Source organism: Danio rerio, chromosome 22, assembly GCF_052040795.2.
Source record: "Danio rerio strain M-AB ecotype USA chromosome 22, GRCz13ab, whole genome shotgun sequence".
Lineage (NCBI taxonomy): Eukaryota > Metazoa > Chordata > Actinopteri > Cypriniformes > Danionidae > Danio > Danio rerio.
This window is the reverse complement of record NC_141042.1, coordinates 3240001-3258003: the sequence shown is the minus strand read 5'-3', so window position 1 is coordinate 3258003 and position 18003 is coordinate 3240001. Positions and strand designations below refer to the sequence as shown.

General features: G+C 36.6%; 2 protein-coding genes and 1 long non-coding RNA gene across 6 annotated transcripts in view; 1 reads left to right on the top strand and 2 right to left on the bottom strand.

Moving 5' to 3' along the window:
• Nucleotides 1–18003, bottom strand: part of LOC147831455 (uncharacterized) — a 787032-nt gene that overhangs the window by 707921 nt on the left and 61108 nt on the right. The window lies entirely within an intron of this gene.
• Nucleotides 5080–9732, bottom strand: cep19 (centrosomal protein 19; the record flags this gene model as incomplete). The annotated part of the gene is given in 3 exon segments (NM_001033734.2): nt 5080–5671; nt 8507–8660; nt 9566–9732. Coding segments are annotated over 2 exon segments (486 nt in total). The 5' UTR covers nt 8637–8660; nt 9566–9732.
• pigx (phosphatidylinositol glycan anchor biosynthesis, class X) lies at nt 9805–16413 on the top strand. 4 transcript variants are annotated; one of them, XM_087303184.1, is made up of 6 exons: nt 9805–9906; nt 10003–10075; nt 10209–10341; nt 13332–13521; nt 13637–13731; nt 16163–16413. In XM_087303184.1, exons 1-6 carry the CDS (start codon nt 9840–9842, stop codon nt 16298–16300), a joined length of 696 nt encoding a protein of 231 aa, XP_087159310.1. In that variant the 5' UTR covers nt 9805–9839; the 3' UTR covers nt 16301–16413.

Below are 18003 nucleotides of genomic sequence, written 5' to 3'. Positions count from 1 at the left end.
CAACTACAGTAATATAAACAAAACGACCAAATACTGTAGTTTTCTATGCTGTTGTGATTCTACAGTCGCTATGGTAACACAAAAACAGTAACATAAACAAAAACGACTCAATACTTTAGTTTCCGGTGTTGTGATGATTCTACAGTTGCCATGGTAACACAACAACTACAGTAATATAAACAAATGACCCAATACTGTAGTTTACTGTGTTGTGGCGATTCCACAGTTGCTATGGTAACACGATAACTAAAGTAATATAAACAAATGACCCAACACTGTAGTTTTCTATGTTTTGGCGATTCTACAGTTGCTATGGTAACACAACAATTAAAGTAATACAAACAAAAATGGCCCAATACTGTAGTTTCCTATGTTGTGGCGATTCTACAGTTGCTATAGTAACACAGCAACTACAGTAATATAAACACAAATGACCCAGTTCTGTAGTTTCCGGTTTTGTGGTGATTCTACAGTCGCTATGGTAGCACAACATATGCAGTAATATAAACAAAAACAACCCAATACTGTAGTTTCCTGTGTTGTAGTGATTCTAAAGTTGCTATAGTAACACTACAGTAATATAAACAAATGAATCAATACTCTAGTTTCCTGTGTTGTGGTGATTCTACAGTTGCTATGGTAGCGCAACTACAGAAATATAAACAAATGACCCAACACTGTAGTTTTCTATGTTGTGGTGATTCTACATTTGCTATGGTAAGACGACAAGAAATATACTCTCCAATACAGCAGTCTTATTGGCATGATAACGTTCAAATCTTTATAGAGTTTCGGCGCTAATGGCCTTCCATACATTGCGCGCACAGTTTCATCCGAATGTTTAAAGGCTCGATTTCGCGGGTTTCTGCCGTGTTAATGCACTTTTAATCGGGAATTTACCGTCGTTTCTCATTCCTTTAGAAGTCAGAGACGCCATCAAAATGTCAGAGGATCTACCAAAGTGAGATGAATCGATGTTAACGCTGCTTCTGTGTTATTTTATGACTGAATATGTGCTCCAAATGTGAAACATCAGATGTTTCTTCTATCATATTGACTACCTTATAGAACACATGCTATATTGCGTCATCAGTAAAGTCCACCGGGTTGAAAGTGAGACAATCAAGTAGCGATTTATTTTTTCATCTTTAAAGACTCCTGGATATGAACATATGGACTAGATGTTCCGTACAGCTTTTGTTAAAAATGAATAAATATTTACCATTACAACGCTTCTGTCGTTTGAAGTGTATGTCAAGTTTTGTTGATATGCATCAGTGTTGTTTTTAAGTTTTATTACTATACTACTATCCTAAATGAGTAATATCACAAGACTAGCAGTGTGATTCGGCTGTATATCAGTACTGGTGGGAGGCGTACGTTGTTGTACGTTAGTGTCCCAATAGTGCTGATATACAGCCATATCACACTGCTACTCGTGTGATATTGTGTTTATACAACAGTTTGTTGGCATAATAGTGTATATAAAAAAGAAAATCAAACACAGAGAGTCTCAAAATCCTTTTGTATGAGGAACTACTTTCTTCCGCCATTCATTCACATCTGCAGCTGACCTGAGAACAGCAGAAAACTTTGCTTAAAAACACGCCACTTTAGAGCTAGTGTTGGAATGATTTCCTAATGTTATGTCTAAAGTGATGTCAAAACAGTTTGTTTTGCTCATATTTAAAGATTATAAGGCTGTACAGCATGAAATGCCATCAGTCTACAGAGATCTCCCAGTATTCTCTGTTGCAATCAGTGAATCACAATAATTAACCCCGAAAAAGTCAAAGCAAAGCAAACACTAGCAGATTACTATGGTATAAATACAGCACTACAACATACAAAAGAGATCGACTTATCAATTTTATAATGATTTGATTAGCTGTAGTTTGAAATACAAAAAGAAAGCTCAGAGTTTTTTTCCCCTAAGGCGTATTATACTGTCTCTGTTGCTGTTTTGTGGTGCAACTGTCTTTGCTCTGCTTAGTACGACAGGCTGATGGCTGCCGATCTCTGAAATGATAAATGTTTAAAATAGGCACTATCCTTATAAATAAACTGCATAGTTGCAGTCTAAACAACTACAATCTCACATAAAAAGCCTCAAAAGGTCATTATGTCGACCAACAGCAGGAATATTTGTCAGACTGTAGTGAGTTTATTGATCTGCTGTCCCTCTATGTAGGCGAAGTAATACACAAGGGTGAAGAGGCTGTAAGAGTGCTGATATTACAGAATATCACACGGCTATCATCCAGTCAGATTATTCGAGAATCAGACAGAACTGTTGTATATATACATAAAGATATATATTTGACAATTCTACGTTATGCCAGACTAACTGAAATAAACAATTGTTTTTGATTTATTTCTATTTTATTTTGCCTTATTTGTTCAATATATTTGACTATTTTTCTTTAGTGAACAAAAGTCCATAGAATTTCTTATTTTGGTGGGATTAAAATATTTATGATCATATTTTGAAAATCTAGATGTTATGTTTTTATTTAAATATATATATTTTTTTTTTATAAAAGAAAGTTGAAATGTTTAAGTCCTTATGAAATCAATTGTACACTGTTTATTTTGCTTGCCCACACTGTTACTCTTATTAATCTGTGCAAATTAATCCACTGAACAAAACTATGGTTTTGCAATCTTTAATCAAAATCTGCCAATCAGCTTCTCCCTTTGAAAGGTAGCCTTCTTCTGATTGGGTGAAACATGCTTAGCCACGCCCCTTTCAACCATTAGTTTGCTGTGAGTATAAGATGAGAGGTGAAAAAAACAGAAACTCTGCCCCTACTCAATATTCAGTTTCATATGTCATCATACTGACATAAAAGTCTGCAGATGGTCTCTTTAAGATTTAAAAATAAATAAATAAATATATATATATATATAAATATATATAAATTATTAACCTCATCAATATTATTTTTTAAACATTACATATATATATATATATATATATATATATATATATATATATATATATATATATATATATATATATAAAATTATTTATATAATTATATATATATATATATATATATATATATATATATATAAATATAAATAATTGAAACTGTTTTATAACTATTTTTAAAACATATTTTAAAATACAAATAACAAAAAAGTTGAAATAAGCTTTTTTTTTTTAATACAATAAATAATAGTTAAGTAATATTTGATTTCTATAAGTGATATAAGGCCAAATATGAATTTCTAAGGCTTTTAATTGAATTTATAATACGTGTTTTAAAAAAATGTTTTAAAATAAAAATAATAAAAAAAAGGTGTAAATGTTGTAGCTTAAATTTAGCATATATTAATGTTTTAAATAAATAATATTTTAAAAAGTCAATATTTGAAGACCAGAGCTAAAATCCGGAAGCTTTCTGTGTTTTTCTATGTATTTATTTTTACGTCACTCTTTATTTTATTTAATATTAATCTTACAGGCAGTTCTGAAATTCCATATGAAATGCATTGACCTTTCAAATGATTAATCACTTCTAAAATAAAAGTTCATATTTACCTAATATATTTGTGTGAAATATATTTGTGTGCATATATTGGTAAAAAAAAAAATTAATATATATTAGAGCTGGGCAAAACTTAATCTTGATTATTTGCATCCTTGTTTGTTTTGACCTAATCTGTCTGTAATGTGTACATTTATTATGTGTATATATAAATACACGCATATAATACACACATGCATGCATATATCTGAGAAAATGTTTATTTATATTTAGATGATACACACTGCATATATATTGACATATCTATGTAACCAAATTAAATTGTTTTGTTTCCATATGTGCACGTGTGTGTGTCACATATACATTATAACACATACATATAATGCCAAAACAAACTTTTAATTGGCTGCAATTAATATTCTAATGGCCTGCCCAATCACCTGATCTCAATCCAATAGAGCACCTTTGGGATGTGGTGGAACGTAAGATTCGCATCATAAATGTGCAGCCGACAAACCTGCAGCAACTGCGGGATCATGATCGTGATCATGTCAATATGTAGCAAAATCTCTAAGGAATATTTCCAGTAGCTTGTTGAATCTCTGCCATGAAGGATTAAGGCAGTTCAGAAGGCAAAAGGGAGTCCAACCTGGTACTAGTAAGATGTACCTAATAAAGTGGCCGGTGATTGTATATGCACAATGCACACGTATGTATTAAGTAAACACCATCTTGGATGCAATTAATCATGATTAATTGTGTATTCATATGACCTACAATGCACCAACTTAACTCAACTTCGTTATTTATATAGTGCATTTACAGAGGGTGACACTTTAAAAAGAGCATTACCGCCCTGAGTGGTACTGCCGCCACACTAAGGCCATGTCTACACTAATACGGATAAATTTGAAAACGGAGTTTTCCTCTAAAAACGCTTCACGTCCACACTGTCGTTTCTATTCGTTTTCCAAAACTTTGTCATCCACACTGAAACGACTACCAATGCTTTCAACCTGTACTGCGCATGCGTGAAACGTAAGACGCTTCGTCACGCGTCATTTCCGGCTGACGTTTATTTTCTTTCCGGCTCTTTGAAACGTTGCGGCAAAATGTCAAGGAAAAGCACAGAGTTTTTTAAATGGACTGACAATGAAGTAGAGTTGCTGCTTCGAGTAACACATGAATACAAAGTTGGAAATGTAGACTGGGAGACGTGCCAAAACAAATACGCCGATATACTGGACCGCTTTAAAGAACAGTATCCTGCTGATGACGCTGCTTACCCTCACAGTAAGGACGACATCACTAAAATCATAATCACAACGAAAATAAAGTAAACGAATTAGTAACATGACTGAGTGTCACATGACAAAAAACGCGTCATCGTTTTCGAAAGACTCCGTTTTCACAGTCTACACTACGACACGAAAACGGCGTTTTCAAATTTATCCACTTTGGAGAGCGTTTTCAAAAAGATACGTTTTTGTTTCCTAAAAACGCGTCTCAGTGTGGATGGAAGGGCAAAACGGAGACAAAAATATGCGTTTTCATTTAGTGTGGACATGGCCTAAAGGAGTATGAATGTGTTTTTTTGGTATAACCGCAGTTTACAACTATGCCACCAGGGGGCACAAAGGGACGGGAAGAACGGGAATATAATTGTAACTGAAAGTTGAATTGCCCAAAATGCTTCACATAACACGTAGCAACTAAACACGAACCGTAAATTAAATCAAACGTTTCTTGGAGCACGTCAAAAGCTAAACGGAACCAATGTGTGCACCAGTGTTTTGCTTGTGAAAGGTGTCCGCAGTGGTCCTAAAACTCCTGGTCGGACTGCTCCTCGTCCCAGCTGCAGGTCTCCTTCACGCTGCCCTCTCCGAACTCCACCTCCAGGTCGTACACGAAGTCCGGGTCGCCTCTGCGTCTGCGGTTGCGCTGGAACAGATCGTCCATCTGCGCCTTCCTGCGGCTCAGCTCTTCATCGCTCAGCTTGTTCAGATCCTCCTCTTCCTCCTGGTGACGGTGGGCGGCCAGACTCTCCTCCAGACTCGCGCCCTGCAGATGATCCCGCAGGAGGAGGTGAAGTCTCTCCAGCTGAGCCAAAGACACACACTCCAGATACACGCTGTGACGCACGTGATGCTTCAAACGCTCTGCCGCGCGGCTGCAATCTGCGCACACGCACAGTTAAGCAAGCTGTTACATCCTGGGAACGCAAGTAAGTTACTAATGTATGCTATTATTAGTGCACAACTCATTCATGTGCAATATTAATATCAGGAGTGCCCAATAATATCCAGAGTGTCCTGCGTATTTTAGTTCCAACCCTAATTAAACACATCAGCTAATCAAGCTCTATCTAGGTATACTAAAACTTCCAGGCAAGTGTGCTGAAGGAAGCTGGAGCTAAACTATGCACCGGCCCTCCAGGACTAAGTTTGGACATCCCTGATTATTATGCATGCAAACAAATATTATCAGACAAACTGTGAAAATTTCCATGCTCTGTTAAACATAATTTAGGAAATATTTAAAAAAGAAATAAAAAATCTAAGTGGGGCTAATAATTCTGACTTCAACTATATATCTCAGAATTATTCGCCCCCCTTTAAACATTTTTTTTCTAGTCTATTTCAAAGAGAACCGATCACAGCAGTTCACTTCCAATCTCACATAAAAAGCCTCAAAAGGTCATTATGTCGACCAACAGCAGGAATGTTTGTCAGACTGTAGTGAGTTTATTGATCTGCTGTCCCTCTATGTGGGTGAAGTAATACACAAGGGTGAAGAGGCTGTAATAGTGCTGATATTGCAGAATATCGCACAGCTATCATCCAATCAGATTATTCGAGAATCAGACAGAACTGTTGTATAAATACATAAAGATATATATTTGACAATTCTACGTTATGCCAGACTAACTGAAATAAACAATAGTTTTTGGTTTATTTCTATTTTATTTTGCCTTATTTGTTCAATATATTTGACTATTTTTCTTTAGTGAACAAAAGCCCATAGAATTTCTTATTTTGGTGGGATTAAAATATTTATGATCATATTTTGAAAATCTAGATGTTATGTTTTTATTTAAATATATTTTTTATAAAAGAAAGTTGAAATGTTTAAGTCCTTATGAAATCAATTGTACACTGTTTATTTTGCTTGCCCACACTGTTACTCTTATTAATCTGTGCAAATTAATCCACTGAACAAAACTATGGTTTAGCAATCTTTAATCAAAATCTGCCAATCAGCTTCTGCCTTTGAAAGGCAGCCTTCTTCTGATTGGGTGAAACATGCTTAGCCACACCCCTTTCAATATTTAAAAAAGAAATGAAAAATCTAAGTGGGGCTAATAATTCTGACTTCAACTATATATCTCAGAATTATTCGCCCCCCCTTTAAACATTTTTTTTCTTGTCTATTTCAAAGAGAACCGATCGCAGCAGTTCACTTCCTTTACACACGGTTGTTTCGCGCAAGTAAACGGGAGCGCGCGCGCTTTTTAACAGTCATGCGCATCACATCAGCTGTGCGCGCGAGTAATCATCCTCTCATAAGGTTTTCACCTGCTTTTGCTTACGCGAACACATTTATTTTTGTCAGTCGTGCTGCTTCTCGATTCTAAGATCGAAAATTAAAATTAAAGATTGGGGTCAGTATGATTAAATATGTTAAACTAAGCTTCTTCTGCTCACCAAGGCTGCAATTATTTCATCATAAATACAAATGATGAAATGTCGCACTATAAAATAACTGTTTAAAAGTAGTTTATCGTTTAATTTATTCATTTATTCCAGTGATTTTAAAGATGAAATTTCAGCTTCATTACTCCAGTCACATTATCCTTCAGAAATCACTAATATTAATTATTATTATATTTATTAATGGTAATAGTAATAAAAGCAATAATGTCTGGAGTAATAATTTTATTTGAAACTACATACAATAACAAAGCAGTTATTTAAATTTTTGATAAATATTTAACATTTTTTACATTTAATAAATGTAGCCTTGATGAACTGAATGTTTTCTTAAAAACATTAAAAAAAATTACTGTAAATCTATATATTCAGTGGAAGTCAGAATTATTAGCCCCCCTTTGTTGTTTTTTTCTTTTTAAAATATTTCCTAAATGATGTTTAACAGAGCAAGGAAATGTTGATAGTATGTCAGATAATATTTTTTCCTCTGAACAAAGTCTTATTTGTTTTATTTTGGCTAGAATAAAAGCAGTTCTCAGTTTTTTTATGAACTATTTTAAGGTCAAACTTATTAGCCCCTTAAGCTAATTGTTTTTCAGACTGTCTCCAGAACAAACCATCGTTATACAATAACTTGCCTAATTACCCTAGCCTGCCTGGTTAACCTAATTAACCTAGTTAAGACTGCTTCAATCTTTTACTTTCACACTTGTACTTAGTCATTTTAGCAAACACCTCAGATACTGTTGGGTGTTTCCTGTTGGTTGTGCACCTTTTTTTACCGACGCCATAATAACGACACAGATCACTGCCTATTCACAAGAAAAAAGTGATTGACAGGTGGTAATTATGTGTGTAACTTGCCTTTATTCATTTACTGTATGTGTTTATGGGTAAAACAAAGACCATGCAGGTCAGGTAGTTTAAACGGTAGACTACAAATAATTAATTTGTTATTAATGAATTAATTATTCATAATCGCAAATCAAATCATGACTTAAGAATCGAAAATGTAATTGAATCGATGATTTGGAGGATTGTGACACCCTTAATATACAGGCATGTTGAAGATACACATGCAAATAAGATTTGAATGCACGCACGTTTCATATGGAGATTTGCATGAAAGCCATTTTCATATGAGGTTTCAAACGCATGCAAATGAGTTTAATATGCATGCAAGGATTTCGAATATACAGGCAAGCTTGAACTGCACACTAGCCTGTTTCATATGCATGCAGGTATTTCATAAATCCTCTGAATTATATCATAATATGCTTTGTCTGATGGATATGGATTTACCGGAGTACTGAGAGAAGTTCCTGACAGGAATGACCCTCTTCCTCATCTTGCCGGTGGTTTTGTTCTCGTAGATGATGATGATCGACGGCGGAGTAAATTTCACTCCACATCGCTTCGCTACTATCGACATTTTTGCTCACATTTGCATCTCCACCTGCAGAAATATTAAATATGATGAAGGGTCAGTCAAATAATTGCTACTTTTATCTACAGATATCTATAAATTAATATATAATAATATAGTACGAACTATTAAACTAAATAAAAAATATAAATGTCTATAAAATACATAAATACAAACATTTAAATTTAAAGTTATATATACATAGAGTGATATATATTTATTAAATAACTATGTATGATTATATAGAACATAACATCTATAGGCCTACATTATTCATTCATTCGCTTGTCGGCCTAGTCCCCTTAATAATCCCAGGTCGCCACAGCGGAATGAACCGCCAACTTATAGAGAACGTTTTTACGCAGCGGATGCCCTTCCAGCTGCAAACCATCTCAGGGAAACATCCACACACACATACACTACGCACAATTTAGCCTACCCAATTCACCTGTACCGCATGTCTTTGAACTGTGGGGGAAACCAGAGCAAACCCAAGCAAACTCCACACAGAAACGCCAACTGACCCAGCGGAGGCTCGAACCAGTGACCTTCTTGCTGTGAGGCGACAGCACTACCTACTGCGGCACTTCGTTGCCCGGTCTACATTATATCGATAGATTTTACAAATGATTTCCCAGAGATAGGGTCTAGAAGGGCATCCGCTGATTAAGAACGTGCTGGATAAGTTGGCGGTTCATTCAGCTGTGGCGACCTCGAATTAATAAAGGGACTAAGCTGACAAGAAAATGAATAAATTTTATAAATGACACTTGTTTATAATATATAATAAAAACTGTTATATAATATAAGTACATGTATTTATAATAATAGTTTAAAAAACGCTTTTAAAATCTGTCTAGATTTAACTATTTATGTGTAGTGTAACTATAGCAACCGCGAGCGTTTCAATGGTTGAAATCTACGTTTATATTTACCATTGCTCAATTCGCGCTGACTGTTTTCTTAAAGACACAGGCTCGCATTGACCACACGACGGACGAGCTCGTAAATAAGCCATTAATTAAATGTAACCCGAATAAAACCTTTGTTGTGGTCATTTGTCTGAGGTTTCCATGTTTCTTCTCTGTCGTTTTCTTCTACTGAGAGAGGGAGTTTAGCGCGACGCTCATTGGCGCCCTCCACCAGAAAGACGTCATCGGACACGGAAGTAAACACTTGGAGTTGGGATTAGAGCATGAGCGCGGATCAATGATGGTTTATTTATATTTATTAGCAACGGTGTTGTGTTTTATCCATCATGGAAATGCGCAAGAAGGTATTTATGATGCTAAACATACTGGTTAATGTTGGTTTATGTATGAGTTATCATTATAAGTGACAACTTTGTGCATATTTTGTTCTTATTTAGTAGATGATTGTTTTCCCGCTGAATGGCTGGAGTCTCTGGCCATTTCTGTGAACATTTCCAAAGCTGGATTTCACAGGTCTCTCTCTCTCTCTCTCTCTCTCTCTCTCTCTCTCTCTCTCTCTCTCTCTCTCTCTCTCTCTCTCTCTCTCTCTATATATATATATATATTCATTGGTTTATTCATGTTTTAATTGTGATGTGTTGTATAGAGATCTGGAGTACAGTGTTTACTGGAGTGAAACAGATCATGACGTGAAAGCTTTACTAGTGCAGAAGATGCCGAGGGGAGTTTACATGGATGAATATCAGCTGGAGACTCTGAGACATGACACGGGCTTGGAGGTATGTTTTTTTTTTTCCAGTGATATCATGGTAAAACCGTGGCTTAAACACCTGTTTGGTTCCCATTTGGCTCTTCTGTGGGTATCAAATATAAAGGTTCTGGGAACATTTCGGTAACCAAAAACTAACCTTCTTCAGAATGTCATGGCTGATTTGTTTCAATGAGAACGTCCTGGAAACGTTCTCCTAACCTTGAGGGAATGTAATGTATTTGTGTAAAGTAGGGTTTGGCGATATGGGCAAAATATATCCCGGTATTTTTAGGAGGAATGACGGTATACGATATATATCCGGTATTTTCCCATAAATGGTTAATTGAGAGTTAAAGCCTTTATTAAAACTTTATTAAAAAATTTTTAAGCAAAATATATTTCAACCACAAGGGTTTCCCTCTCTGTTTATGTAAAGTAACTCCTACGTAAAGTTGTGGTCGGTCTGAAAACCGCTCCAATTGGTCCACCGTTTTTATGTTGTTAAATTGAAAAAAAGGACTGGGTGTGTTTATATCTCCCCAATATGATGGTCTATACACTATATATACACATATGTTTGTCCAAATAGCTTGAAAGGTAGATTTTTCACCATAGTTGCCCTTTAGGCCGTACTCACACTAGGTACAGTTGCCTCGAACCGGGCCAAAGCACGCTTGTCCCCCCGACGGCCCGCGCTCACACCACAAACAGGCTTCGGCACGCTTGCGTCATCGCTGCTGCGCTGTTCAGTGAGAAACGCTCTCTCACTCAGCAGCACAGTGGAGATTTCTCTAGTTATATCGTTTCAGTCGTTTGATATGCTGTCAAATATTTCGCCAAACAGTTCTTAGGGATGCGGTGACACGCAGTCAGATATTTCGCCGAACAGATCCGCCACTTTTGGCGCTCATAAACAATCATAAAGCTCTCGTGCTGCAGGAATAAGGAGGTCTGCTGAAGGTGCAGCTGTCGTGAAGTGAGAGGTTTGCGTCTTTAATAAACGACGGCAGTTTGCGATCACTGAACAGTAAGAATTATTAATAAATTCATATGAAACAGCCCCTTAAAAGTCACATCTCGCTTTCAGTTTCGGGCTTTGGCGCGTTTTGCACTCACACACAAGCGTACCACGCCAAAGCCCAAGTGAACCGCACTCAGGCCCACCTCTTCCAACCGGGCCAGGGCCGGCCAAGTGAACCATGCTTGAGCCCGATTCAGCGCACTCACACTTCTCAAACGATCCGGGAAACGGGCCGGGGCACGGTACGGATGGCATAGTGTGAGTAGGCTTTAAAACACATTCTGGTGCACACTGGTGCAGGCGCTGTGTGACATGTGCATGTAAGATTTCTCACCACACTAGTGATGTGTCGTTCATGAACGATTCGTTCATTTTGAACGAATCTTCATTATGACTCGGGAACTACGATTCCTCTCAGTGAGTGATTCGTTCATCCGCGCGTGCGCACATTTGGCAGGTGATAACGCTCATTTCAAGTCTTTTGGGTTGTTATTCTTGGAAAAGCAGAAGCCAATCATACGCGTTTAGAGTGGAAAAAGAATTGAACCGTTCATCTGTCGAGTCCTCTATCGGGTCTGATTCGTTCGTTCCTCACGGGCCAATCATATGCGTTTAGAGCCGGAAAAAGAATTTAATTGAAAGGTGAACTAATTATTATGGCTCCTATCGGCTCAGACTGTGTGCATTGGTTGAGATTATACGTGACTGTCAGTGTAATGTGGACGAACCACTGACATTTGAAGACATGAAAAGGTGAGCTGAGCAAAGACACAACAATACCTTCATAGACAAGTGTGCAGGTCAACATCAAATTAGTATTTTCTCCTTCTTATAGTTTTCTATTTATGACTTATTTGTCATGTGATCAACCTTTTGGGCTAGCTGTAGATGTAATTGGAAGCAATTTGTAACATATTTTGGCAAATTGAACCAAATGACGAAATGACTCAAAAAAAGATTCGTTCATCTCGATGAACGAGACTCAAAGATCCGAGTCAGTAAAATGATCAGAACTTCCCATCACTTCACCACACAGGCACTGCATGTTCCTCCATGTCACGTCAGTGATGGGTCGTTCTTGAACGATTCGTTCATTTTGAACAAATCTTTTGTATGACTCAGGGAGTGAATCATTCATTTGTGCAAGCGGAGCTCGCGCGCTGCTGCCTTGAAGTGGTCTTTTTCCCACAGAATGCAAACGTGTGGCCTCAAACCATATCGATATGAACGATATTCGGATAATACCACATCTCGTTGGGGAATCATATCGATATAAGCAAATCGATATAAATTGAAGAAAGCGCATTTAGTAAACCATCAGGAAACGTTCTGGCAACATATATAATCTGGATTACATAATCATATTACTAAAACAAGCGCTTGATATTAGAGTAAACTACTTATTAAAATACTCAATCCCATTACAGATTACGTTTGTAATTGATGAAGATGTTCACAATGGGGCGACATACTGGCTCAGTGGTTAAAAGCAAGAAGGTCACTGGTTCGAGTCCCGACTGGGTCAGTTGGCATTTCTGTGTGAAGTTTGCATGCTCTCCCCGTTTTGGCGTGGGTTTCCTCCGTGTGCTCCGGTTTCCCCCACAGTTCAAACACATGCGCTATAGGTGAATTGGGTGAGCTAAATTATCTGTAGTGTGTGTGAATACGCGTGTATGGGTGTTTTTCAGTACTGGGTTGCAGCTGAAAGGGCATCCGCTGTGTAAAACATGCTGGATAGGTTTGCGGTTCATTCTGCTGTGGCGACCCCTGATGAATAAAGGGACTAAGCCGAAGGAAAATGAATGAATATAAGTGAAATCTAACAGGGCTTAGCACAAAAGTAATCTAAATGTAATCCGAAAGTAGTCCAATTACATTACATGTGTAATCAAAGCGGTTATATTACTGACTACACTTTTGGTCATGTAGAGTAACTGATTACAAATAAGTAATCTACTTCTGAAGTCTGATTTAAGTCTTGGTTTTTGTTTTCGCAGGTTCTCCTGGACTCAAAGGTGGATCTGGAAGCTCCGGAGTATTTGTCGTCTGGTTTCACGGCGCTGGTTTTTCTCTCTGGTAATGCGGTGACTGTTCCGGTTCACGGCCGGTATCACAGACCCTCAGACACACACAGCCATGTGACGGTGGACATCCAGCCGCCCAGACTCCTGCTGAGATCAGACCAGTGTACGTCAATCCTCATATCAACAGATTCAGAAGGTGGAGAGCAGTTGTTACTACTACACCGTGATGTTCACCTTCATTGTGTTCATGTGTGTGTGTGTGTGTGTGTTCATCACAGGTGAGACTCCCAATGCTCAACATACAGTGGTTGAAGCTCCATGTACATTCAGAAACGAGAGCTTCTGCTTATGGCTGGAGATACAGGACCTGAAGGTAACTAGTCTAAAGATGGATAACTAGGTATCTTGGTAAAGAACATAGCTAGGTTCAATGGTAGCACTTTTAGCTTAGCTTAGCATAAATCATTGAATCAGATTAGACCATTAGCATCTAGCTGTGACACAAATGAAATCATTCAGCGTAGTGATGTGGAGCTGTATTGCAATGCACTCAAAACCTGCCGGAACTACTTTAGCTGTGCGTTTATATGAAAATAACGGCACACTTTAGAGTGCTCATCAGCCAATCAGAATCAAGCATTCGGCAGAAATATAGCCAGGTCGGATGGGAGCATATTTAGCTTAGCTTAGCATAAATCATTGTATCAGATTAGACCATTAGCATTTAGCTGTGACGTAAATGAAATCATTCAGCGTAGTGATGTGGAGCTGTATTGCACTCAAAACCTCCCGGATCTACTTTATCTGGTCATTTATCTGAAAATAACGGCACACCTTTATAATACTCATCAGCTGATCAAAATCAGGCATTCAGCAGAAATAAAACTGGGTTCAATGGGAGCATATTTAGCTTAGCTTAGCATAAATCATTGTATCAGATTAGACCATTAGCATCTAGCTGTGACACAAATTAAATCATTAAGCGTAATGATGTGGAGCTGTGATGTACTGAAACCTGCCGGAACTACTTTAGCTGTGCGTTTATATGAAAATAACGGCACACCTTAGAGCGCTTATCAGCCAATAAGAATCAAGTATTCGGCAGAAATCTAACCAGGTTGGATGGGAGCATATTTAGCTTAGCTTAGCATAAATCATTGAATCAGATTAAACTATTAGCATCTTTCTGTGACATAACAAAAATCCTTCAGCGTAGTGATATGGAGCTGCAATGTGCTCAAACCCTGTCGGAACTACTTATCGTTACGTCAATCAGAATCAAGCATTTAGCAGAAATTCAACCAGGTCTGTTGGGAGCACGTTTAACTTAGCTTAGCATAGATCATTGAGTCAGATTAGACCATTAGCATTTATATGTGACATAAATGAAATCATTCAGCGTAGTGATGTGGAGCTGTAATGTACTCAAAATCTGCAGGAACTACTTTATCTGTGCGTTTATCTGAAAATAACGGCACACCTTTATAATACTCATCAGCCAATCAAAACTAAGCATTCAGCAGAAATATAACTGGGTTCAATAGGAGCATATTTCTGCTTAGCTTAGCATAAATCATTGTATCAGATTAGACCATTAGCATCTAGCTGTGACAACAAAAATCCTTCAGCGTAGTGATATGGAGCTGCAATGTGTTTAAAACCTGCCGGAACTACTTATCGTTACATCAATCAGAATCAAGCATTTTGCAGAAATACAACCAGGTCTGATGGGAGCACGTTTAACTTAGCTTAGCATAGATCATTGAATCAGATTAGACCATTAGCATTTATATGTGACACAAATGAAATCATTCAGCGTAGTGATATGGAGCTGTAATGTACTCAAAACCTGCAGGAACTACTTTATCTGTGCGTTTATCTGAAAATAAAGATAAAATACTCATTAGCCAATCCAAACCAAGCATTCAGAAATATAACTGGGTTCAATGGGAACAAATTTAGTTCAGCTAAGCATAAATCATTGTATCAGATTAGACCATTAGCATCTAGCTGTGACACAAATGAAATCACTCAGCGTAGTGATAAGGAGCTGTAATGTACTGAAAATCTGCCGGAACAACTTTATCTGTGTGTTTATCTGAAAATAACGGCACACCTTTATAATACTCATCAGCCAATCAGAATCAAGCATTCAACAGCACTGAGTATACGTAAGGAATTATTGACGATCGACCTTGTAATTATAAGGGCATAATGTATACCTAAAGTGTGATATGGGGCTGTGATGCGCTATAAAAACCTGTCGGAACTATGATAACGCACAGATAAAGTAGTTCCGGCAGGTTTAGATCTCAATACAGCTCCACATCACTATGCTGAATGATTCACAGCTGTTGATAAACCTGCCGTGCTTTATTCTGTGATAACAACCGGCTACATGTACTTTATCCCTTATTTAATGCCTAGTTATTAACGTTCACTCTGTATGTCACAGTTTTCCGCCCTCCTGTGAATTGTTTTCTTTTCGTATTCAAATATGATGTTGAACAGATTCAGGAATTTTTCACAGTATTTCCTATAATATTTTTCCTTCTGGAGAAAGTCTTATTTGTGTTATTTCGGCTAGAATAAAAGCAGTTTTCAATTTTTTAAACGCCATTTTAAGGTCAATATTATTAGCCCCCTTACGCAATATTAGTTTGGGATTGTCAACAGAACAAACCACTGTTATACAATGACGTGCCTAATTACTTCTTCGCTGATTGTTCTGACTTAATAATAATAATGCCATGCAACATCTTTGCTGTGTTTTCATGTTTGTTTCTTTTGTTTGTCTGTTAAAGGGAAGCGCTGGAGTGAAACTGGAGCTTCCGGTGGGAGATTCTTCAATGACGACGTGTGTGTGTGTCGTGACTTTACTGACCACCACACTGTGCTGCGTTTACCTCCTCATTGTTATCTGGAGACACGGCACTTTCTGACCAATCACACGACAGCAAGAGCCAAAACAACGTTAAAATACTGGATTAATGATAAGTTATTAGTGCAGATTGTGTAAGTGGGAATAAAACTGATTGTGACTTTCTTTTTTAAATTGACTTTTTTTGTTGTCTGTTATGACATAAGATCATGGATTATTTATTAAGAAGCATACTTATATTTGATAGTGTTAATATATAATTTAATTCAGAATTATTAGCCCCCCAACCCCCCTCCCCGCCGTATATTTTTCCCCCAATTTCTGTTTAACAGAGAGTAGATTTTTTCAGCACATTTCTAAACATAATAGTGTTAATAACTCATCATTAATAACTGATTTGTTTTACCTTTGTCATGATGACAGTAAAAAATATTTGACTAGATATTCTTAGCTTAAAGTGAAATTCAAAGGCTTAACTAGGGTAATTAGGGTAAAGTTTGGGTAATTAGGCAAGTTATTTTATAATGATGGTTTGTTCTGTAGACTATCCAAAACAAATATTGCTGAAGGGAGCAAATAATATTGACCTTAAAATTTAAATTGATTTGTTCAGCTTTTATTCTAGCCGAACTGAAACAAATAAGAAGAAAAAATATTATAGGAAATACTGTGAAAAATCCCTTGCTTAAAGTTCACCAGGGCTAATAATTTTGAGTTCAAGTAGATAGATAGATTGATGGATGGATAGATAGATAGATAGATAGATAGATAGATAGATAGATAGATAGATAGATAGATAGATAGATAGATAGATAGATAGATAGATAGATAGATAGATAGATAGATAGATAGATAAAGATGGATGGATAGATAGATAGATAGATAGATAGATAGATAGATAGATAGATAGATAGATAGATAGATAGATAGATAGATAGAGAAAGATGGATGGATAGATAGATAGATAGATAGATAGATAGATAGATAGATAGATAGATAGATAGATAGATAGATAGAAGGATGGATGGATAGATAGATAGATAGATAGATAGATAGATAGATAGATAGATAGATAGATAGATAGATAGATAGATAGATAGATAGATAGATAGATAGATAGATAGATAGATAGATAGATAGATAGATAGAGAAAGATGGATGGATAGATAGATAGATAGATAGATAGATAGAGAAAGATGGATGGATAGATAGATAGATAGATAGATAGATAGAAGGATGGATAGATAGATAGATAGATAGATAGATAGATAGATAGATAGATAGATAGATAGATAGATAGATAGATAGATAGATAGATAGATAGATAGATAGATAGATAGATAGATAGATAGATAGATAGATATAGAAAGAACCATGGATGGATGGATGGATGGATGGATGGATGGATGGATGGATGGATGGATGGATGGATAGATAGATAGATAGATAGATAGATAGATAGATAGATAGATAGATAGATAGATAGATAGATAGATAGATAGATAGATAGATAGATAGATAGATAGATATAGAAAGAACCATGGATGGATGGATGGATGGATAGATAGATAGATAGATAGATAGATAGATAGATAGATAGATAGATAGATAGATAGATAGATAGATAGATAGATAGATAGATATAGAAAGAACCATGGATGGATGGATGGATGGATGGATGGATAGATAGATAGTTAGATAGATAGATGGATGGATGGATGGATAGATAGATAGATAGATAGATAGATAGATAGATAGATAGAT